Raw genomic sequence first — 26,238 nt, forward strand, 5'->3', positions numbered from 1 at the left:
TGAATATTATTATTATTATTATTAATAGGTGTTACCTCCAAGGAGTGTCTACAACTCTCCATCTCCACCACTTAATCCAAGAGGAAGACCTCAAAAGTTGGATAGACAACATAAAGGAACTTGCCAACTTACAATTGTTGAAAGAAAAGACAACAGGCCAAGTGAGATGGAGAACACCATTGCATGGAGAGGTGGTTCACAAGATCACCAAGAGTCAGAAATGACTGGATGGCACATAACATTTTCCTTTGCAATATATATTACAAGCATGTGAAACAATTTTTTTAAAAATTATTAAATATGTGTTTAGTTATACAAACCCAATATACAGGAACAAAACTTATATAAAATTTAAACTTTCAATAATTGAAAAAAGTTTGATCAGATGAATGAAACTGTTTCTATTGGAAAGAAGTTCACTGGTGAAATCCAGTTCTATATTTGTGATTTTTAGCTTTAGAAGATGGAGCTCCACCACAAGAAGACAGTTTTATTTTTATTTTTTATTTTTTCATTTTAAAATTCAAGTGCAGAAAATGCAATTTCACAAAGATATGAATTATGGAAGCACGAATTCCTCATTAATGTATAGCCAAAATGGCTTTGTCTTTGATTTTTGGGAATACTATATGAAGCCAGTTCTTTTCATTCTCTTCTTCTGACTGTGAAAGATTCTTTAGGATTTGCTTCAACAATGATATTATTTAAAATGAGTTTCTTATCCATTCAAAATTGTCCAATAAGGGAAATATTCGCAAATATTTTTCTGCAAACTTTCCAAATGCTGCCTCATAATTTTCAGCACATTATTATGAATTTCATTAGTTGAATTTGTCATGAACTCATGGAGAGATGGAAAAGTCTAATTTGCCACCAATTCACTTTTGCAATCATTACATTTACTTTACAAGACAAAGTAGAATTTATTTACCTTATAAGGACAAACTGGGATTCTTTAAAAACGATATCTACTACATGTGTTAATTGACAAAGGCATTTCCAGCATTTTTCCCCCCCCTCCTGAACTAATCATGGCTTTTGGTCCATCCATGCTTCAACACACTGTCTTCAATCCAATTTATTTTCTTGAATAAAATCATCCATAACTACCTTCTCCAAGTTGTACATCTTGGCATGATAAAAAAATCATTCTCTATTTCATTATTTACATTGTATGTAATAAACACTACAGGATTTGCAAAATTATCAATATCAGTGGATTCATCAGCCTACATTTCATAATAGCCACCCTGTTGGATATGCTACAATAACAATTTTGACCATTTCTGTAGTTCTATGAAGAAAAGTGCCACTAGCTTTATCTCTGATCATTAGTAAAACTTGCCATTATTTTGGCAAGTTTTACTAATGTTTCACTGATTATTATGGCAGCTGCAGATTTTGTTATTAAGAAAGCTACACAATATGAAGCTTTTAACCAAGGAAACGATTATGTCATCAACCAGATGTGAGCCTAATGGAGGTCAGCAGATACATGCCAAGAAACACATTTGTTTAAAACTTCCTTTTGATTTTAAGATATCAAAAAAATTAAAGAATAGACCTGCAGTTAGATGTGACAATATGGCAGCAAAGAAGAGAAATTAAAAAGGTGCCCCTAAAAACCTCTCACATAACCTCAGGGGTACATGTGCCACACTTTGAGTGGTATGTGTGAACATGGATGACCTAATAACTTGTGAGCGTGGATGCCTTAAGAAAATGTACTATTAATTCAATCAAAACTTGGACTATATGAAATAAATTAAAAGTTTCACACACAAACAATGATTAAAAGATTTTCTTTACCTCTACTACCACCGTAGCCACCACGACCTCTATACCCATTTTGTGTTCCTCTGCTCCTTCCTCTATAATTATTTGCATAACCATTTTGTGTCTGATAGTTCTGCTGGGTGTAATTTCCTAGAGTGATAAAAATTGTATATATATATACACACACACATATACACACAGTATATACATCCAAATCATTTTAATTACAAGAAGAAAATAAATTCAGAAGGAAAAAATTTTTTACATTGACACATGTAAAATTCTGAGATGTGAGTAGCGAATAAATCCCTAAATATTTAAGTTAATGTCTGATGGATATAGTATATGCTTAACGTTATTGTTTGCTGTTTTAAGGATACTTGTGACATAAGACTGAATGATAAATGCACATAAACACAAGAAAGATATTTAATTAACCAAATATTTCGGTCTGTAAATAGCAGACCATCTTCTGTGGTATTACAGCAACAGTTTTAAAAAATACAATATAGAATACTAACAATAGATCGTTAAAAATAGAACACGCCACCAGGAAGAGATAAAGTTGGGCATTTGTCTTTAGGAGAAGGAAAATGAGAAGACAATTTGTTAATAGGTGAATACGTAGTTGTTAAATCATATTTCTTTAAAATTCTTGCAATAGGTTCTGAAATACTGGAGATATAAGGAATAGACACTCGACATATTGAAACTTTGTTTTTTGTGGAGGATTATAAGAATTGAGAAGATGTTGAGTACTTTTTTTAGAAAAGCCATTGAGTTTCATGTGTTGTTGGATAGTAGAAAGTTCATTTTGTAGATAATCAAAAGCAGAACAATTAGTTTTGGCTCTTCTGATGAGGCATTTTATAATTCCTGTTTTTTGACATGGATGATGGGCTGATTCTTTAAGAATATAACAACCTGTGAATGTTGGTTTCCTGTATACTGTAGTTGTAAGAATATTTGAAGGTGACCGGATGAGGAGAACGTCTAAAAAAGATAACTGGTTGTTTTCTTCTATTTCCATAATAAACTTTATACGATGATGCAAGGAATTAATACTGTTTATAAAAGAAGGTAAAGAGTTTTTGCTGTGAGGCCAAATAGTAAAGATGTCATCTATATATCTTACCCAAAAGGATGGTTGAGGGAAAATAGATGAGAAGAGAACTTTTTCTAAATGTTCCAAATAAAAGTTGGCTAAAGCAGGAGAAAGAGGACTTCTCATGGCCTTTCCTTCTACTTGGCTGTAAAATTTATTTTGACATACGAAATATCCAGAATGTATTACGAAATCGAATAGTTTTATTATGTCTTGAGGAAAGATGTCAGCAAGTAATTTTAAAGTTTCCTTGAGAGGTACATTGGTATATAAAGATTCTATATCAAAGTTAACCATAAGATCTGTAGGTTGTAATGAGACATTTTTTAATTTTTCTAAGAAATCTGAGGAGTTTTTTAAAAAAGAATTAGAGTTGCTAATGTAAGATTTCAATAATTTAGCTAGATATCTGGCTATACGGTAAGTAGGAGAATCAATACAATCTACTATTGGACGAAGAGGATAGTCAATCTTATGGATTTTTGGAAGGCCATAAAATCTAGGAGGTCTTGCAAAATGAGTTTTAAGTCTTTCAATCATGCCTTTATCTAAACTGATCACTTCATCTAAGAGAGAATTTAATTTCTTTAGTTGTCTGTTGGTTGGATTATAATCAATTTCTTGATGTGGAGTGATCTCGAAGCAAAAGAGAAAAAAAAAAAAAAAAAAAAAGAGAAATATTTGGTTAATTAAATATCTCTCTTGTGTTTACGTGCATTTATCATTCAACGTTATTGTTTCCATTTTAACTTCTGGCTCTGCAGACATTTCATAAAATTAATGTCAGAACACATTTGAGAATGATTTAAGGTTGTGTGTGAAAAAAGAATCACAATTGTTTTAACTAGGGATGGGAAACCAAATAGAATCGATAAATTCAGTATTTTTCTTGGACTTAAAATAGGCAACAGAAAAATAAAACTGATTTTTTTTGAAAAAACCTAAATCAAAATTTGGGCTGGAATAATAAAAAACTAATCCAAAATGTTGGTTTATTGAAATAGAGAAATAAGTCCATAATTACAAATCACAACACAAGCAAACTATTTAACTCTCCCGGATTTTTGGTAGTCTATATATTCAGGGGAGGTCTAGAGTTAAAAGGCTTTAGTTTGTTAGTAACTTCCTCACTATGGCCATTCTGGCCTTGCAGACCATGCTCTGGATACCTGCCACAGAACACGATGGAAGAAAGCCACTTTACTTCACTGCAGCAAATATAAATATGTAAGGTTATTCATGGAATCAGCCTCAGCTCTAAATAACTTCCCAAATCTCAATAAATTTGGGAAGCTTGCATAATGAGAACATCAGCCAAGACAACTCAATTTAGCCCGCTAGGGGGCACCTTTAGGATGCAAAGGAACAATGTTAGTTACTCTCTTGGGCCTCATTTGCACGTTGTTAGTGCCTGCATGCACTTATCATAGTTTTATGTTCCCATGAAGAAGGCAATGTAACACTGCCGATGGAACAGTGGTAAAAAACACTCAACAGGCATACAGTCAGGAAAGCAAACGCTACCGCATACTGTCCCATGCTGGCAGAACGCAAGCGAGTAGCAGGAGAATCGGACGCTGTGACGTCACAAGCATGTTCGTGCCTTGGGTGAACGGCCAAGTTTACGGTAGCGGCCAATAGGAGAGTGGTATAAAAGGGTTGGAACCCCCTCCTCGAGGTCTTTTAGTCTTGGTCTAGCATTGCTGGGTTGTGCTCCTGCGATCTTCGTGGATGTCCCGCGGTTTTTACCTCGTGGTCGGCCATGTATCAAGGGTGCCGATTCCATCGCTATCATGCAGAAGGAACGGTTGTAGGCGAAAATTTTGATTCCAAAATTCCACCACATAGTAGCAGGCTATACAGCATGAAGTGCCCAAGAAAGCTCGTACCTACAGTGCTAAGAAATTAGAGGTCCATAAAGAAGATCACGTTGGCATATCGTCGATCGGAGGGAAAGAAGACGAAGCATATAGATAAGTAAAATTTTGTTCTCTGATTAGCGTGTGAAAGCAGAATCTAAGAATTGTAAAAGAAATAATTAGCGAAGAACTCTGAGAATAGTTAAAAATAAGGACTATAGGAAAATGATTAATTTGATTTAAAGAAAGTATAAAATGAATAGGCACTGTTTGGTTGAAAATTGTTAAACTTATCCAAGAATATTATAATAGAAATTTGATCTCAGGAGTGAATGCTTAAAGAAAAGAATTGTTAGTTCTAAAATTAGTAGTGTATAAAGGATATTTTGTATGGAATAACTAAGGTTAATTGAATGGTGCCTGTGTGATCCTTTGTGACTAAGAGTGTATGATTTTCCCATTGCACGTGTATGAATTAAGAGCTTAATCTCACATAGAATTATTGTAACAGAACCTACCAGAGGCAATTATTATGAGGACATCAGGACAAAGAGAGCCAAGTGTATGGAATATTATGAGTAATCTGATGAAATGTGTATTAGATTAATGTCTGCTTATAAAAGGAATTATAAGACTGTGTCTAGAGTGAGGATATGAAATTAGGGATTGTTTAATTAAAGTTCATAGTGTTAAGTAGTTGTATCAGGAAAGATATATAAGGCTTATTGAAACTTAGCGTAAATTTCATTTGAGTGATTTAATTCTGTTAGACTTGATTTAATTCTTAACCCTTATTGGATGAAAAACTTTCTATGTGTAAATATTGTTAAATAAATGTTTGCTATTCTTTAACTAAATCCTGTGTCTGTATGGAATTTAATGCACCACCTGTGAAATAATACGGATCTAAGCGGGGAACTCATTCAGTGTAACTTTTCGGTCACGATTGCAATTATTTGTGATACTTTGGCGAAGCTCTCTACCAACCTCTTGATCAATATTTCAATTAATCTAAGGGTCCCAAGTGGCGCAATAAAAAAATAAATATTCTTAGGCTTAACGAGAGGTTGGTTAGGAAGAATCATCCACATAGGTTTTGGCTCGATCCTCGGGCTATTCCTTTGTCAACCAGAGAAATCACGAGTGTCACACATAAGAGATCCCTTTGAGATATACAAACTAAAATACAGTCATACCCCGACTTACGAGAATCCGGAGTTATGTGGTTTCTTATATGTATATATTCCCGTCCTGCTTCACGCCTCACCACTAGTCATATCTTTCAGGCGCCGGCCGCATTCGCCAGTGTCGCACATACTGTGAACAAGCACTCACGTGTTTCGTGTGGTCTCCATTCATGCACGATTTTTATAGTCTACAAACCTTGCGATTGTTTAATGTTATGTTTTTGATAAAAATTTTATCACGTAAAAAATAATGTCGTCCAAAAGAAGCAAGTGCGATTCTTCTACAGCTAGCAAGAAAAGAAAAACATTGACTTTGGAAACAAAACTCAACATTATTAAGGACTTTGAAGGCGGAATGAAAATTTGTGAGCTAGCAAAGAAGTTTGATCTACAGGAATCTACAGTAAGAACAATCATAAAAGAAAGGTTTACAGATTTTGGAGGACATAGACTCTAACGAGGAACGAACTGTAGCCACAAGGCAAAAGGCAAGGAATAAAAAAATCATTAGCTTGCTATGAAGAAATTTTGCGTGACAAGAAAAAGACATTATGCCGTCAGACGAATCTATTAGATTTTATGAAACCATCAACATCGAAATAACTTTTTTTTTATGTACGAAAAACTACAATTATGATTATATTTCTTAAAAAATATAGGTGTTTTTGTAAACCTTTAGTCCCAATTTTATGTTTATATATATAAATTACATGCAAAATTATACCCCGAGTTACACGAATTCGACTTGTGCGCTTTCTGTTGGTCCCATCTACCGCATAACTTCGGGGTTTTACTGTATATGGAAATAAGGGGACATAACACTGTACACCCCGCGAGAGTACATAGCAGGAATTTGATGATGATGATATCACTTCTGGGTCTGGTTGCTACTTTTGAGACCTCGATAAAGGTCAAAACCAGTCCGGGTTGTTACCCTTCCCATAATGCACAGCATTATAAATGTCCGTAAGGATATGTGCTTTGCATTATGAGATACTAAGACAGGTGATGTGAAGTCATTAGCCCTTATATACGAGTTGCCAAGTTGTGAAGTTATTTCACACTTGGATAAAGGATTAAATCAAGAATATAATTTCTTGGCATCTTTAATTAGAAGTACAGTAATCCCTCGATTAGTGCGTCATTTTTTTTCGATACCCAAATTTGATTAGTGTGCCTATATACATCTTAAAAATAAATGTTACAGATTTTAAAAATTTTCTATCTATACATTTTTTATGGGTAACTATTATAAAAAATCACTCGCCAGAATGAAATAATTTAGTTACTGATTTAAAACACTTTACAAAGTTATTTTTAATGGCATACTACACTACTTCCATGTACGCTATGTATACTATGTTCCAAATTTTTACCGCCATAATTTATGTCGTCTGCTAATTGCATATCATTTTCCTGATCACATCTCATACCTCCTTTGCAATTATTTTCCTTACATTTTTTATTTTAAAGTATTTTCCCAACCTTTCATCATGAGTAAAAGAATTAGTGAGCAAAAAAAAAGTGAAAGTGTGAAAATGATTCTAAAAGTAATCTCATTGGAAGAAAAACTTGAAATAATAAAGGAAGTGAACAAGGCGAGTCCAGAGCAAAGATAAGACAAGAACACAAAAATGGGTGAATTAACTATAAGAGCAATTTTAAGCAAAGCTGCTGAATGCAAAGTATTATAATGATTGAATCAGAGAGACTTCTTTGTACACCGATCGAAGATTGTAACTAAAAACGGATCTTGCTAAGAAATGACCTTATTAAATCAAAAGGATAGTCTCGTTGCAACCTTGAAAGAAAGGGCTATCAATGATGGAAAAGAAGAATTCCACATCAGTGCTGGGTGGCTTGAGAAATAGCCTACATAATGTTCTAATCACAGGCGAAGCTGCAAGTGCCGATAAGGAGGTGGCCGCAAATTATCCAGAGATTTGAAGAAAATTGTATAAGAAGGGGGCTATTGTGACCAACAAATATTTAATGTCGATGAAACTGGCCTTTTTTTTGAAGCCAATGCCTTCCAAGACTTTTCTGGCTAAATCAGAGAAATCTCAGCTTATAAAGTCACAAAGTCGAATGAAATTACTGCTAGCAATATGAGATCCATTAGGAAGCACATTCTTTCACATTGTGCAAATGATTTTAGAGGCTTTTCAAATGAATCTAAGTTAATTAAATCTCATTCTGACAAACTGAGCGATTCTGACCTGCTAAATTTAGGTGCACAGTGGGAAGATCCTGAAGAATATGAAGAAAATTTAATCACTGACAAGCCGAAAGAGATTTCACAGAAACAAATTTAAAATATTTTTTGTGCAACCGAAACTTGAAGTAGCAATGCTCAGAGAATGGCCATTGTGAAGAGAGAAGCAGGAAAATTTGTAGAAGGGACAGTTGTATGAAAAAAAGAAACAATGCCTGCCAGAATAATAGATTTATATTTTGAATATGTTTTAATGTCTTTCAGCTTCATAGTTTTCCTTTAACTAGGCCCAGAGACATACCCTTATTCTTTAATAAAAAAAAACTGGATTAACAATGTATATAAAGGATATTAATTAAAGGCAACTTTAATGAATAGCTTCAATATTTTGGCAACGTCATGTTGCCATCTTCAGGAACATAAAAATATGGTATGTGCATGCAGGCAATAACAAAAGCAAATGAGGAAGAAAGCAAGAAACTAATATTGTTCCTAAAGTCCTAATGGTGTCCTCTGGCAGGCTAATTGGGTTGTCTTGGCCGTTGGGCTGAAGTTCTCATAATGTAAGTCTCCCAAATTTGGGATAGTTTCATGCACCCACATTTGTTGAGGTTTGGAACATTTTTTTTAGAGTTGCTGATGATTCCTTGAATAATCTTTCGTATTTGAACTTGCTCCGGTGTACTATTTTAGTTTTCTTCCAACGAATTCTATGGCGGGTATCTAAGTATCACCAGTACAGCCAGCCCAGAGTGGCTGTACTGGTGAAACCGGATGTAGTCTTTATGTTCTGAATTCCTGATATTTCCTGTCCTGCCTGTTTCACCAAAGTAGGACAATTTGCAGCTGCAAGGGACCTGGTATACAGGGGAAGTGGTTGGTTTTTGGTAGAGCAGATAAGGGATGCCAACTTTTTATATGGTCATCTATAACAAGAAGTCAGGTCATATTTTTTGAGGATATTGGTTATTTTTTCAGAGGTGCCCCGGATGTAGGGGATGGTGATAGATCTGGTGTAATCTTTATTGTGGAGGGAGGGGGGGTATTGGTTTTAGTATTTTTTGGATTTTTTTGGGGTTATAGCCATTGGTTAAGAAAGTGTTGAGGATGTGGTTTAGTTCAGTGGTTAGGGCATCGTCACCTGAGCAGATTAATTTTGCCCTGTTATGTAGTGTTTTTATAACCCCATATTGTTGTGGGGGGGGGGGGGGTTTGCTGGTGAATGTATCTGCCTGTATGGGTGGGTTTTCTGTAAACAGAGAAAAACCAAAGATCCTTCAAGCTGGCGAGTGATTAAAGTGTCTAGGAAGGGGAGGGTGTTGTTTTCCTCTTTTTCTAATGTGAACTGGACTCTGGGGGTGTTGGTTGTTTAAGTGTGTTAGGAAGGAGTGGAGTGTATCTGAGCCATGTGGCCAAATAGCGAACATCATCATCTATGTATCGAAGCCAGATAGTGGGGTTTTGTGGGGCAGAGTTTAAGGCTTTCTCTTCAAAGGTCTCCATAAAGAAGTTTGCCAAGGGTGGGGAAAGTGGTGAACTCATGGATGTCCCCTCTATCTGTTTGTAGAATTTTCCTTGCCAAACGAAATAGCCTGAGTTCATTGTGAACTGAAATAGGACTGAGATATCGGGAGGAAACTTGGCTTGGATGAGCTCTAGAGTTTCTTTGAGTGGGACATTGGTGAATAGGGAGGAGACGTAAAAACTGACCATTATGTCAGTGTAGATATAGAAATGGACAACAGAATCTAAATCTAAATATAGAAATGGACAACAGAATCAGCTTTGCTGATTCTGTTGTCCATTTCTATATTTAATTTACCATCTTCAGTAAAAATCATGCCTAAGTAGCTGAAATGTTTTACTTGTTCCACAGATTCTCCATTCACAACACAGTCGACATTTTCAATGATTCTGCCTATTTTCATTGTCTTTGTCGTTTTATTGCTGACCTTCATACCATATCTATTACAACAGCTATTCAATTTTGTCAGAGAATCTTGCAGACTTGTAGCGGATTTATTTAGAAGTATAATATCATCCGCATAAAGCAAAGAGCTGACATTAACATCTCCAATTTTGATAGCAGGTTTAATACCACATTCCTTCATAATGTGATCCATATAGATAATGAATAACAGAGGGGATAATGTACATCCTTGTCTCACACCAGATTTAACATTAAACCATCTTCCTGTACTTCCTTCAATTCTAACTGCTGACTTACAACTCAAATAAAGACTAAGTATTGCTTGATATAATGCCCCATTGACACCATATAACTGTAGCGTATTGAATAGCTTCTCTCTTGGCACCTTGTCATATGCCTTTTCCAAATCGACAAAACTTAAATACAGATCTTTGTTATATCCCCCATGCTTTCTCGACTATTTGTCGTAAAGTGAAGATCTGATCCTGGCAGCCTCTATTTGGCCTGAATCCAGCTTGTTCTTCACCAAGCTTTTCTTCCACAATTCTTCTCAACCATTTCTCAAGTATACTTGCATAGATCTTGCCAGGAACACTCAGTAGGGAAATACCTCTGTAATTCTCACATTCAGTTTTATTTCCCTTTTTATATATGGATACTATGAGAGCTCTACTCCAATCATCGGGAATTCATCCCTCTGTCCAGGCTTTCTGAACTATGCAGTGTAGCCACTGTAAGACTCTAATACCACCATACTTCAGCATTTCTGGTCGAATATCATCTACTCCTGCTGCCATTCCACATTTCAAGCCTTTCATGGCTTTTTCTACTTCAAGTATGGATATGCATTCCTGACTGCATGTCTGGTCAGTGTTTTTTTATCACTGTGCTGTCATCACTGCTTGTTTCATTTAGCAGTTTTTCAAAGTAATTACTCCATACTTCAAGGATATCTTTTTCTCCTGTTTTCATGTCACCTTTATCATCTCTAATTCCTTTTACAGCACTCTTTCCTCCATTCCTAAGCTTCAACAACCTCTAGAATATTTTGCCACCTTCTTGATATTTATTTTCTATATTCTTGCCAAAGTCCTCCCATGATTTTTGTTTAGCTAGTTTTACACACTGTTTAGCTTTCTTACATTTGTCTCTGTATTCTGTAAGAGTAAAAGCTGACTTATTTGCCAGGAACTTTTGATATGCTTTCTTCTTTTCCTTCACTGCCTCTTTAACTTCCTGTGTCCACCAGGGAGTTCTGATTTTTTTATCCTTGCACACAACCTCACCACATGCCTCCCTAGCAGAATCAATCAATGTTTTCTTCAGAGTTTGCCACTGAATCTCCAAAGTTTGATTCCTGTTCTCAAACTCTTTCATTTTCTTTTCAATAATCTTTCTGTATTTTAGTCTACAGTTCACATCTGAGAGCTGCTCAACTTTTATTTGCTTTAAAACTTTCTTACATATTATTCTTTTCAATATGAAATTCAATTTTATCCTGCTCAAGACTAAATAGTGATCACTTCCAATTTCAAATCCTCTGTACACTCTGGTGTCCTGCACCAGGGAGAAAACATCACTATCAACAATAACATAGTCAATGAGACTTTTCTTATTCCTAGCCTCTCCATGTGAATTTGTGCACATTTTTATGTTGGAACATGGTGTTAGTAATAACCAGTCCATGTCCTGAGCAGAAATCCAACAGATATTTGCCATTATTATTAGCTTTGCTCTTTTCTCCAAATTTTCCCAAAATATTTTTATATGTCTCACAATCATTTCCTACTCTGCTATTTAGATTCCCAACAAGCACCAACTTTTCCTTTTTCATTGTGTCAGTTGCTTTTTCTAAAGCGTCAAAAAATTCCTCCACTTCTACCTTAGTAGAACCTTCTGTGGGACCATAGGCACAAATAAGTCTCATTGTCCAGTTCCCCATTCTGATATTTGCCCACATTACTCTACTTGAGACTGACTGCCATTCAAGAAGATTAGCCTCGTATTTTGTGTTGAATACTGATTGTCATTGCCTGAATATAACATTTTGTATTTATTGCTCAGAAAGATCTCACCAGTTTTGGTTTTTTTTGTTTCAGTCACCCGTATTATGTCGATCTGGTACTTATCTAATTCCTCAGCTAGCTCCATTTCTTTGCCATTCAGGCTTCTTATGTTGATAGTACCAATCTTTAACTCTGGTGATGTTGAGTTGGGGTTTGTTTACAGATTTGTTCCAGTAGCTGACTTTTCGCTGTTCGCCCTGGTTCCCTGGCGAAAACAACGGGCCTTGTTTAACCGGGCGACGCCCCAACCGGCATGAAATTTTGTCATGTTGTACCATCATTTTTTATTTTGGTTTAACCAATAAGAATACAATTTGGTCGGCTAAATCCCAAATTGCCAGCCCATCCTCGTTCGTTCAGTATCAAAGTAGATACCCAACAGGGTGCACCACAAGAAGGTGAGGATTGGACATTAGGTCAGAAGCCCCGGTCGGTTCTCTGCATTCCTTTAAAGGCTATGTGGAGGTCTCCTCTCAGTTATACAGCTTTGACTCTTAAGCACCTTCAGACATAAATAATCAAAAAGGTCAGCATAGTCAATGGCATTAACAAAGTGCTAAAGGTAGAAAAAATGAAAGCTAAAGTTGCCATCCTGGTTGATGCACCTGCTCTCCAACCAACAGGTCATGAGTTCAAATCCTGCCATATGCATGGATGCCTGTGATTGTTTTTAGGTGGAAGATGAATTTCATTGCCTGGTGTGAGACCACAACCCCACTCATTGGAGGCCTGAAGTGGTTTGAAAAAGTTTCATGTTTGATCTCTAGAGCAAGGTTTCCAGACTATGTAAAACTAAATTTTATAAAATTACAAATATAATTAATAAAAAATGGGGAAAAACCTTAGCCCACCCACAGTACAAATGTACTATAGGTTTACTATAACCTTTCATGAGTGAGAACCACATAAAAAAAAGGAAATAATGAGTCTAACCAGATCATATAAAAAAGATTCCAAGTCTGATAAACCTTTGGCATAGAATATCACCTGTTCTACCTGCCTATGAAAGACATCATGCATGATGTAACATGAAAAGTTGATGCGAGTTATAGTCATAGTGTTTACCAGATAAGGTTAGTGATAAATAACAGATTGAGGTTGGATGTCTGTAAGTAATGTTGTGCATCAATGATGTTAATACTGCAAACCTATATAATGGTCAAGTTAATATGAAATGTGGGAGATTTTAACTGCAGTGATGGTATTTCTTATATTCTCTTTCATTGTAATAGAATATTCATAAAATTTATAGAGCAGGGGCATGTAGCAGAGTAAAGGACTAATGGGCACTACTCACACACTAATCTGAGTATGGCTTCTACAGTGTCCCCCACTGGCTACTATGCTCTGACTATCCTTCTAAGGCACAACCTAGCTGAGGCAGCAGTAGCAAGATTATTCAGCAGCTGATTGAGAAGCCTCTCTAAGAGTTACCAACAGATTCAGTCCCATGTACTAGCTGGCTTGCAGACTCTGCTCCACTGCTGCCTTCTCCAGTGGAAGAAGTAATTAACTAGCTCCCTAGTTAATTACGGTGTGAGGAGCCTGTTCAGCAAGATCATCACCAACACTGCATGTATGAAGAAAGTCAGGAGACAGAAACCAAAGGTTCTACTCAGGAAACAAAATATATATAGGGTGGCATCTGTGCACACATTTGCTCTGATATATCAAGCCAGATAACATTCAACTCAGAATTGCCTGATTATGATCTTCTTCAGCTGAAAATCTCTCTGCCCCACTGTCATATTCATATGCAGTTTCTACAGCTCTTGCAATGCCACCAACCATTAAGAATTTTGGCTTCTTCTCCTTAAATGTCTATTTCCTTCAGTCCAACTTTCCTAGCAGTGAGGTTATCTTAATCAGAGTTTTTAAGGTTCACAATATCCTGTATACTGTGAAAGAGAAGTTATCATTAGGAAGGCTAGACTATTGTTAGTTTCCTTCATTGTAAATTGAATGACAACTATTGAGGTGGTGGAGAAAAAGAATAACCTGTCTCAACCATGAGACCTTATAAAGAACACATCATCTACATATCTTAACCACATAAAATGCTTGAGAAGGGCTGAGTTAAGAGAATGTTTATGAAAATATTTCCATGACTAAGCCTTCTGTTCTGCTAATATGCATAGATGATGCATTCTGTATTTGATCTCATGGGACAGACATTACCCTTTCCTCTGCCACCTCAATAGTCAGCATCAAAAAATCCAGTTTATGATGGAAAAGGAAACTCCCAATAGTCTAGCCTTCCTAGACTCATTAGTATCATGTCTTCCTAAAATAGCTGCTTTCACAGGGAAACCCACTCACGTGGCAAATACATTCAAACTTTCCCATCGGGTATCCCAAGCCATGTGGAATAATTACTTTGAAAAACTGCTAAATGCAACAGGAACAGTGCAAAATATTCAAAGAAATGCAATAAGGAATGCATATATCAACACTTGAGTCAGAAAAACCAATCAGAAACTTGAAATATGGTAAGGCAGCTGGAGTAAATGACAGCAATGAGAAATAAGAATATGTTCTTAAGTTTTGTATATATAGAAAAAGCATTTGATAAGGTATCAATGGAGGTACAAGTATCTATGGTTGAATGTCAAATCAGGTGTAGGAGGGTAAAAGAAAATTCTATGTAAACAAGTCAGAGATTTGAATATGCTGTTACATTGGGTAGAAGAGTAAGGAAACATCTCAATGTTGCCAAGTTTCTTGTTTTTATGCTAAAAGAAATAACACAGACTACTATAACACATTTACTGAAATGAACTGGATAAGGCACATAGGAAACAAACAGCAGATATTGTGAAACAACCCATAATCCAGAACACAGCAACAATCCTTTGGGATTACTGCTTTGTTCGAGGGAATAAAAACACCAGTAAGGATTAGGAAGTGGTTGTGTAAGGCACTGATGAATCCATATTTAGAGTACTGCATGTAGATCTGGTCTTCTCCATACCTAGAGATAAACACAGGAGACAGTCCAGAAGCAAGTAACTGCACCAGGGTTGTGGAATATGGTATATGAAGAAATATAGTTTGTAGAACAGGCAGGCAAGAAAGGTGATGCAATAACCCAGTTGGTAAGAGCATCACATAGATGTATGTGAGGGAGGGAAGCTATTGTGATGCAGTAAAAGTGATGACATAACACAAGGTCTAACTATATAAGGATGTTGTGCACAAGTGAATTATTATTTTTTCCCCTTCTCAACATGTGGAATGGTGAATATTTGAAGTCGGTAGTGACAGTGCTAAAACAAAATAAGTTGAAGATGACGTATGATAAATACAGAATAGAGATACCTCGCACAACGAGCCCAGTGATCACAATGAAACCTTCCATCATGCTAATTATAGTATATTTGAATATTTTATAAATAATGCAAAGGTTTCTGTTATTAAATGATAAAAAAGGTACAAACCCAGCTTGCCTTGAACTACTTCATGATGTGCTTGCCCTGAACTATCACATTTAGAGCTTTCACTATCTGTGACAGGAACCTCTTCAGCCTGAAGTTTAAAAATTAAATAAAACTTTTATTAACTCCATATCAAACTAATAATTTTGAAGCTGCAAATGGGATAACGATTAAGTCCATCTGATATATTCTAAGAGTGAATAAACAGAAAGAAAAGAATACTTTAAAATAGTAGTTCCAACACTCATCTCTGTAGCTATTAGTTTAATCAAGATCTATTACTTACATCAAGTACTGTAAAGCCAATGACTATTCTAGTTGTAAAGCCAATGACTATCTCATTACTAGTCATAATGAACCACATTTGATCGATTGAATTCACTTCCAGGTTGGATACTACTGACCTGCCACTTGTAGAGAAGTATTCAAAAAGATGCAAACTTTTAAGTATCAAACCCTGCTCACACCTGTAGAGATGTGAGCAGGTAAAAATGCAACTTTAATGTGGAGTTAATGGGCAGTGATGTATCAGTGACTGAGGATGAGACTATTGAGAATATAACAAGATGGATGAGTGCTGGTCTGATAGCAAAGTAAGAAAGAGTGAAACATAAGCAATTAAGCAGTAAGAGCATTATGAAAAGTGATCTGGTGAAAGAAGTCATAGCAAAAATGGAGCATAGTGAATATGGTATAATGATAGTGAATGACACAGTAGGGTAGTAAGACCTAAGATAGAGGAAGAGAAAGAACAGTGGAACTACAAAAAAAAATGAAGACAGAATGGTAAAGCTATTTTGAAAGACATGAACAGAGGTGAGAATATTAAGAATTGATAAGATTGAGGGATGAATGCAGGGAAGAATGAATAGTGCGAAAGGAATTTACAGTAGAGAGTGCTGGATGGAGGTGTTAAGGAGGATGGTATTAGAGGAGTCAGAAGTGAATGTAATGGAATGGTGGAAAGTAGTGAAGACTATATGGGGGACTGTGATAAAAGATGTGAAAATGGAGCAAGTGTCAAAAGTATTGTTTGAGAGGAGCAACAACAGAAAGTGACTGAGGCTGTGGAGAGGAGAGGAAGTGTGGATGAATTGACTGTGATAGCAAAAACAAATGATTTACAAGGAAGTGCAAATGAAGTAGGGCAGGATTTGTGAGTATTGTTACAGACAGTATCAAAGGTAGAATTGTCAAGTGTGCTGCCAAGGTATAGTAGTAGGGAGCTGAGGAGAACAGCATTGATTATGAATGATATGATAGCTGGAATGTGTAGGAAGATGGAATTGAGCAAGTGAATGTATGGTATATAAACATTTGAAAGTAGCAGAGAACTGTTTGTTGCAGATGCTGTTCGTTTGATTGAGTGGCATGGCAAAGCTGGGTAGATTGTAGATGAAAAAAGAGGTTCACCTTTGTTTTCTTTGCATTCTCTCAGAACACATGCTGACTAACTGCCTAGGAAATTTTGATACATTTTCTTCTTTTCCTTGACTGTCTCGTTTAACTTCATGGGTCTGATTTTTCTACCCTTGCTAACAACCTCACCACATGACTCTCTGGATGAATCAATATATATATGGTTTATTTAAGGTCTACAATGATTCTCCAAGGTTTGGTTCTTGTTTTCAAGCTCTGTCAGAAAACAGAGCTTGAAAACAGAGTATGTCAGAGATAAGCTATAGATCTTGAGTCTATATCTTACCTCTGAAAGCTGTTCAACTTGTATTTTGTAAAAAATTTTCTTACATACTTTTCTTTGAAATAAGATATTCAATTTTATTTTGCTCAAAACTAATGGTATCACTTCCTCTTTCAAATTCTCTATATATTGTGTCCAGAACCAGCAAGAAGGTACTGATGTCAATAATAATATAATCAATGAAACTTTTCTTACTTATTGTATCTTCTATGTAAATTTGTGGGGACCTTTAAGTTTGAACATGGTGTTAGTAATGACTAGTGCACGTCCTGAACAGAAATCCAACAAGTACCTTACCACTATTATTAGCTTTACTCTAAATTTTCCCATTTCTCATGTCTGGCAATCATTTTCTAATCTGCTGTTTAGCTGTACAAGGACAAACTTTTGTGTGTGTGTTGACTTGCTTTCTTTAATGACTCGTAAAATTCTACTTTTTCCTTAGAACCTTCTGTGGGACCATAGGCACAAGTAAGTCTCACTGTCCAATTCCCCATTCTGATATTTTCCCATATCACTCTACTTGATACTGCCAGGGATTCAAAAGGATTATCCTTGTATTTAATATGGAATACTATAGCTAGTCTTTCCTTTACCTGACCATTATTGCATGAATATAACATCTTAATGGCTATTGCTAAGAAGAAATCTCATTTGTTTTTATCTTATTTGTTTCAATAAGACCTATTACATTGATCTGGTACTCTGGTACTTATCCAATTCTTTTGCTAGTTCCATTTCTTTTCCATTGATGCTCATAAACATAAGCATCAATGAAAAGACTTTTCGTTTTTGCCCTAGTCCCTGACAAAAACAGCAAGGGCCTTGTCTAACTGGGCAATGCCCCAGCCAGAATGAAATTCCATCACATTGTATGGCCATTTTATATAGATTTCAGCCAATAAGAATAAAATTTGGTCAGCTAAATCCCAAATTGCAAGCCCATCCTTATTCATTCAGTATCCAAGCAAATACCTACTAATGGGCTGCACTACAAGAAGGTGAGGACTTGATTATGTCATAAGTCTTAGTTGATTCTCCACATTCCCTAAAAGACTATGTGGAAGTCTCCTCTCCAGTTGTCTGGCTTTGATCTTTAAGTAAACTGGTATGGTGGGTGGAGTTGCTTATCTTATTCTATTTGCACATTTAATTTGCAATCTTCACTAAAGCTGAATTGTGTTCAAAAGCTGAAATATTTTATTCCTACAGCTTCTCTACTGAGAATGTAGTTGATGCTATGCCTGGCCTGCTAACATATTTTACTTCACCTGTGAGTTCTATGCTAAGAATGAAGTTGATGTTTTCTATTAAATTAAGCTTGCCAAGAAATTATATTCTAGTTTAATCCTTTAGCCAAGTGTGCTTTCTATGTTGTTGCCTATTTTCATAGAGTGTCTTTTTGTTGCTAATTTTCATGCCAAATTTGTGGTAGCAGTTATTCAATTTAAAGAACTAAAATTTGAAGATACGTACTGGATTTATTTAGAAGTGTAACATCTGCATGAACTAATAAGTAGAGTTGAATAGTTCCAATTTTGATATAACATTTACTGCCACTTTATGAGGTGATCCATGTAGATGATGGATAACATGCAGCATGCACCATTACATTACACCTCATTTTACAAACTACAAGAAAAGATCTTGCTCATATTGCACTTGCACTATGAGTAAGATCTTTACTTGTAATTGTTCAAATACAAAGCAAGTCAGTGATCAAGTACATAGCAAGACAGATTTAAGGCAGTCTGCAAAGTGGTGGTATCAGATTAGTGGTATCAGATTAGTCTTCATGTTCAGAATTTCTGATGTTAACTGGCTGACCCATACTTTGTATACCTGTCATGAAGATCAGTGGGAAAAAAAAATCTCATCTATAAATTAAAGCTAAGTCTGAAATAATTTTCAAAGAATCTTTAATCTCTACATTAAACTTTTCCAACCTTAAAAAATTTGGATGTACAAATCTGCCTTACAGTGAGAGAACTTTTATCCTGAAATATTCAGACTAACAGCCAACAGCATTGAATCATGCCCATTGAGTGACTTATTTCATGACTAAGGCTTTGCTTTAATCCTCATTTCAGTCTTGCTTGCTCAGATAGTGGGTGCATGAATTTATTTTTGTACTGTTCCTTGAAGATGGCAATTTGTCTTTGGTGAAATAAAAATAATTGATCTGATTTCTAAAAACACTAATATGAGTAGATAATCTTTTGTATGTTTGAATGTAACACTGAAGATACTTCAACTATGACTGCTAACCCTATCATAAATTCACAGCATTGTTCTCACTTTGGGTATATCAATAACCCTCCCTAAAATGACTAATGCCATCCAGCAGTTGACAATTTGCTTATTACACGACTGATTAAGTTTACATTATTATTAGCTTATCAACATTTTTCCCCAAAAAAATTAATTTGTTAATACTTTATATTACTGCAAATCATGATGTTCATAAAATATTTACGATATGAAAGAAAATGCTAAACAATTTTTGGAAATGGAGCAGATCCCTTTTTTAATGACTAGTCTTAAACCGCTGAATTTAATAAGGTTTAAAAAGAAGGATATCATCATCATCATCATCATCATCAAATTCCTGCCATGTATCCTCAAGGGGTGTACAGGATATGACAGTACTACATGAAAAAATTACATCATTACTAACTTCCTATCTACAATTTTCCTCCAAATCAGTCTGTTACTTGTCAAGACTCCAACATTATCAGATCTTATATTTCTATCGTCTAAGGCACTTTGTACCATATCAATCCACCTATATCTTGGTCTTCCTCTGGGTCGTTTTCCTGCCAACCTGGCAGAGAACACTTGTTTTGCTAATCTTTACTCTCCCATTCTATTTAAGTGACCATACCATCTGAGATTAGCTCTGCTAACGCATTCCTGGATGCTGACAATGTCAAGTTCTTTCCTAATATCCCCATTTTTAATATGATATTGCCATTGATGCCATCTGTTCACGCCTCTAATCTTTCTCAGGACTCTCATATCTGCGGTCTCTAGTCTTTGGTCAAGTGTTTTACTTCTGACCCAGCTCTCAGATCCATAAGTTAAAATTGGTTTGAACACTGTCTTGTATACAGCTAATTTAGTGTTCCGACTAATTTCTTTCTTATTCCATATGAATTTATTCAATTGACTTCCCACGATACCAGCTTTGCTGATTCTGTTGTCTATTTCTATATTTAGTTTACCATCTTCTGTAAAAATTGTGCCTAAGTAGCTGAAATGTTTTACTTGTTCCACAGGTTCTCCATTCACAACACAGTTGACATTTTCAATGATTCTGCCTATTTTCATTGTCTTTGTCTTTTTATTGCTGACCTTCATACCATATCTATTACAACAGCTATTCAATTTAGTCAGAGAATCTTGCAGACTTGTAGCGGATTTATTTAGAAGTATAACATCATCCGCATAAAGCAAAGAGCTGACATTAACATCTCCAATTTTAAAATATTTTGATATTTGATATAAAGAAGGATATTAGGATATTAATTAACATGCTTGTGTCTTGAAGGAGAAGATGGTGAAAACTTGAGTAAAGACTTGATTAGAGCCAAGATGGTATGCGATTTAAAGTGGTGGGTACAAGATAGCAACAAGTGTAAAATGTGTGAAGATAGACACGAATAACAGGTTTTTTATTCTCAGTTCTTTCAAAATTCAAAGTTCATGAATTCATCTTTTCAGTTTTAACTTTTCATCGTTGGTTTTAAAATTCTTTAAAAAGTGAGGCATGCTTGTATTCCTTGGGGCATCAGTTCAACACCAGCTTGCAAATGTGGAGCATCAATTCAAACAATGGCTCACATTATGTATGAATGCAACTTGTGAGCAAAGCAGTCCATCGAACCTACTGATGAATTAAGAAAAATTTATGATATACTTTGTGTAATGGTTATATTTTATATTCTGTTCTCTAAGATTGTTTTTAATTTTAACTAAACCTGCTCTGTACCCATGTGATAAATAAGCTACTTCTACATATGCTATTGATTTCACATCAAACTGCTTCAATATCCCATAGTGCATTCCACTTTTGGAAGTATATAATATTGCTATGCATTATGGGAAGGATCACTACCCAGACTTTTAATAAAGTTTTGATCTTTATTATTATTACGTGGGCCCAATGTAAATTGCCCACTTGGCAATTCACAGTAATATTCTTGCCACTTGGCAAGAATGGCAATTTGTTCTGCAGTGCCCTGGATATAGGGAATAGTAATGGCATTACTGTAGTCTTTATGTTGAGAGGGGTGTGAGATAGATAATTTATATATCTTTTTAGTATTATAACCATTGGACAAGAAGATTTGGTGAATAAAGACAAGTTCTGCTGTAAGAGGAACATCCCCCCCCCCCTCTCAATAATATGGGGTTATCATATTGGATAAACACCAGGCAAGGATAGAGGTGATAATGTATCTTTGGTAGGTGGTAACTGCCTTAAAAAAGTTGTCATCTTTCTTACTGCCTATCAAAGACATTATCACCTCTATCCTTGCCTGGTTTATCAAATATCCTGTTCTTGTAATTTTTGCTACTTTGCACAGACTGGCCATTCTGCTACTATTAGAATCCAAGAACATCAAGATTATATAAGATTTTTTGAAATCTGAAGTCTTGCTTCTCATGGCATCAATGTGAGACAGAGTTCACTGTAATCATACCAACATTACAGTAGGTTCAAATTTGATCATCTACTTTTTGAATCACGTGAAGCCCTATGCCACTTTCCTAATCTTAAATCGGACAGGCTATATGCTGATCTCTAAGTTTTGGGAAGTGACTGCTATTAATTGTTTATAATTTTTTTAATTAATTATACGTCTATACCCACATATATACAGTTCTCTTAACTAATAGTATTTTATAGTATTATGTACAGCTCTGACTGAGACATGTGATATTATATGCATGCTGTATGACTCGTTCTTGTATTCATAATTTAAATGTTGTTACCAATTCTTCTGTCTTCTCCCTAAATGAAGTTTATGACATATTGAACAAAATATATATAGGAGTAATAAATTCTATTTAGTTCTCTCTTACACGTGTGAACCATCATTTAAAACATTATACTATCCTATATTATACAGGTATCCCTTGCTTAATGTGGGATTTGATTAACACTGCGAAATTAATTGCGACAATCCCTTGATATATGCGGCAAGAGTTTTGATTAACGCGCCTTTAACCCTGCAGAGCTCGTGGCTGATCTGACAGATACATGAAAAATGTTTAATATAAATATTCTTACACAATTCAGTGTATAGCTTGGAGGTCATGAGCAGCTGTGCATTCGTATGTTACGAGTGATATTCCGCACTGTTTTTTTGCTGTCAGTTTGGTTTAACACGTTTTGTAAAGGTTTGTTATATTTGACAGTAAATTGTATCTGAGAGATACTGCGACCTCCGATGTCCGTATAGTATGGTTTAGTTTGTTTTTTTTTTATTCTTTGTTCAATAATTTCTAGATTGTAACTGAAAATAAATAAACCATCATGTATTACAGAAATAGAGAGCCAAAGGCTTATTTATCATACATGTCCTCTAGGAGATGTGCTTTACATTATGGAAAATACTAAGGAAAGTGATCTGGAGTTTACTCCACCTTTACTATGAGTTGCCCATAAGGTTACTTATGCTCGCATCCGCCGAAACTTTTAGTTTCTATATATTGGCACGAAACTCTTGTAGTTTCTATATTCGGCTATGAAATAATGTTGAATTCAATATCCACTTAATTTGTACCATCATGTATTATATTTGCAGTGTTTTTTCTTTATGTTTTATTGCTTGTTTGCCGAGGTCTGGAGAGTCATTTTGCTTGTAGAATTTATACCAATAAGGAAAAAAAAAAAACTAAAACTGTTCAAAAGACTCTTGATAACTTCTACTTTTTGAATCACGTGAAGCCCTATGCCACTTTCCTAATCTTAAATCGGACAGGCTATATGCCGATCTCTAAGTTTTGGGAAGTGACTGCTGTTAATTGTTTATAATTTTTTTAATTAATTATACGTCTATACCCACAGTTCACATATATACAGTTCTCTTAACTAATAGTATTTTATAGTATTATGTACAGCTCTGACTGAGACCTGATAAAAAAATTGCAGTAAATAATGTAGGTACAAGTATTTATTAAACATTTACTTTGTATTCATTTTTTATCTTTCCTAAAAGATTACCATATAAAACGAATTATTAATACAGTAATCGATCATGGACGAATTGCAATTTTTACCATTGATTATTAGATTTGATTAATGCGATTTTGGTATACGCTGCAACATCGAGGGATTAATTAACAGCGTTAATTGAGGGATACCTGTACTCAGCTGGCATCCACCCTTCAGCATGAAAGCACATCCATATATATAGCTAATTCAAAAAAAAAATGTGATGTGTCTGCCAGTATTGACCTGTTGCTCTCACCTCAGTAATGGAGAACTGTCAGCTAATCAACAATAACCAGTATAGATTTTGTTCATCAAGATCAGCAGATCCATTGGCTCATGTCACCCACTGCTGGACTCTTGCTGTGGAGAAGGTTAGAGAAATGTGCTGTTGCCCTTGACATTTCCAAGTCATTTGATAGGATCTGGCATCAAGAGCTTCCTAGCAAATTGCCATGATATGGTCTGACTTCTTTCTTTTGTAATTGGGAGCAAGTTTTTTACTCAGGTTGTCCACTATAATAATTGTGGAAGATGTTCTCTCTTCAGATTTTCCTTTTAATGCAGGTGTTCCTCACTGCTGTTATTTCAGCCATCCTCTTCCTTATATATATAAATGACCTGCTCTCACTGATGACAAACTTCATTGACAGTTCTGCTGATGATAGCACTCTTCATTCATCCTACTCATGTGATAAACCTTAGTGCTCAGTCTTCAAGATCTATGATAAATACCTTATGCACTCATCTTCACACCATTCCGAGTGAGGGCAACAACAACCTGGTCACTTTCAATACTTCCAAAACTTCTCTATAGGACTCTACTGTTGTTCAATTTGTACATAAGTGACATTAGGAAGGATCTAAGGAAGAATATCTAGTTGCTTGCTAATGATGCTGAGCTGGGAGAGCAATAATTAATAAATGGAATGAAGAAATCTGCAAGATGGCTGCCAAATCAGTGCATAAGAGTGAATTTATGCAATTCAGAATGAAATAACTATAGCTTGTATTGCACAGATGGACTATGCAAAAAGAAAAATGAAATATGGCCTGGAAATTTAGGGATATGGTGGATAGAGCTCACATTTAGAGGACATATTGAAAAAGTGAACAAAAAGGTTCCAATGATTACTTACTTCTCAAATGATTATTATTTCTCCACGCTGCTTGCAAACCTCATTCGAAGCTGGCATCCCTTCTCTGCTCTCTCTACTCCAGATGTTTACAAGGTTCCTTGTTCTTGCAACTTATCATATTATGGTCATTATAATAAATTTAGTTTAATCCTTTATCCAAGTGTAAGCAAACAAAGTTTGTGCTTGAAGATATCTTCAGGACTAGGGTAAGGTAGTGCAACACCAGGCAACTCCGAGCAAAGGTGGACCATTCTCTCATTGCTCCTTGTCTCAGTATCTCCCATAATGCAAAGCACATCTCCTTGCGGACATGTATACTGCTCTGCATTAAGGGAAGGGCCACTACCCAGACCGGTTTCAACCTTTATTGAGGTCTCATCAGTGGGAGGCAGAAGCATTAGGAGAGGTCATATTTACCTATAGGAGTTACCAACAGGTGTACCATCTTATTATTGAATTACTCTGGATTTAGAGAAAGATGTTGGAAGTTTATTTTTCGCCTGGTTAGACTATAATAAATTTAGTTTAATCCTTTATCCAAGTGTAAGCAAACAAACTTTGCGCCTGAAAATATCTTCAGGACTGGGGTAAGGTAGTGCAACACCAGGCAACTCCGAGTTGCACTACTTTACCCCAGTCCTGAAGATATTTTCAGGTGCAAACTGTTTGCTTACACTTGGATAAAAGATTAAACTAAATTTATTATAGTCTAACCAAGTGAAAAATAAACTTCCAACATATTATGGTCAGACTGGGAGATCTGCTGAGATGAACACAAAATATACATCCAGCACCACAACTACAGTCAGTCAGGTCTGATAGATCATGCCTTAGAACAGAATTAGGTGAAAGAAAACTATCGTGCTCTATCACGGTAAATACAAACTTGAAAGACTTTTTATAATTAGTAGCAGATTTAAAAAAACAGTCTGATCTGAATAAATATGGTTGTATTAAACTTCCCAAGATTTTGAAAACTAATTCTTAGGCTTCCCACCCAACATCTAAGGACAGCCAATAGCACCCATAGAGGGTGCGCCTCTCATAAGACTTTAGTCTTTATCTACTCTATAATATAAATTGATAAGGCTTTTTTTGTAATGTTTTTGTGTCACGTTTTTTGTCAAGTTATTTGAAATGTTTTGAAACTCGGGGCTACCCTGAGTGTTGAGTCTTCAAAATTCGAGGAGAACAGGCCTACCAGTCTGGAACTCAGGGGGTTGGCCAGAACCCCCCCCCCCTTCAAGCCTTCAAAATTTGAGTCATCAGAATTCAAGGAGAACTGGCCTACCAGTCCGGAACTGGGGGGGGGGGGGGGGAGGCCCCCAGTATAGTATAAATTTATTTCTTCCATTTATTGTTTCTTGTGTGTTTTTGGGTTGGGAATGTCCCTGTGACAGAGACAAAATACTGAAACGATTAAACCTGCTGTTTAATTATTTTTCTTTATGCTGTAATTATTCCATTAAATTCTAAGTGTAAACCAGCAGTTAAACCTAAATTCTCATTGACTGAGAGATCTGCTGTGAAGCAAGGGTAGAATTCATGTTGGTCACTGGTGATTAATTGGTGAACTTCCAGGTGGCAAATAGCTAGTATGCAAGT

General features: G+C 35.6%; 1 protein-coding gene across 1 annotated transcript in view; it reads right to left on the reverse strand.

Moving 5' to 3' along the window:
• Positions 1-26,238, reverse strand: part of LOC150092854 (caprin-1-like) — a 156,075-nt gene that overhangs the window by 18,419 nt on the left and 111,418 nt on the right. The window contains exons 9-10 of the mRNA XM_090414723.1: positions 15,576-15,663; positions 1,810-1,926 (exon numbers count right to left, since the gene is read on the reverse strand). Of these exons, the coding sequence (XP_090270849.1) occupies positions 1,810-1,926; positions 15,576-15,663 (205 nt within the window). The remainder of the gene's footprint in view (positions 1-1,809; positions 1,927-15,575; positions 15,664-26,238) is intronic.

Source organism: Typopeltis vanoorti, chromosome 25 (assembly GCF_054136105.1).
Source record: "Typopeltis vanoorti isolate ZY-2024b chromosome 25, IOZ_Tvanoo_1.0, whole genome shotgun sequence".
Classification (NCBI taxonomy): domain Eukaryota; kingdom Metazoa; phylum Arthropoda; class Arachnida; order Uropygi; family Thelyphonidae; genus Typopeltis; species Typopeltis vanoorti.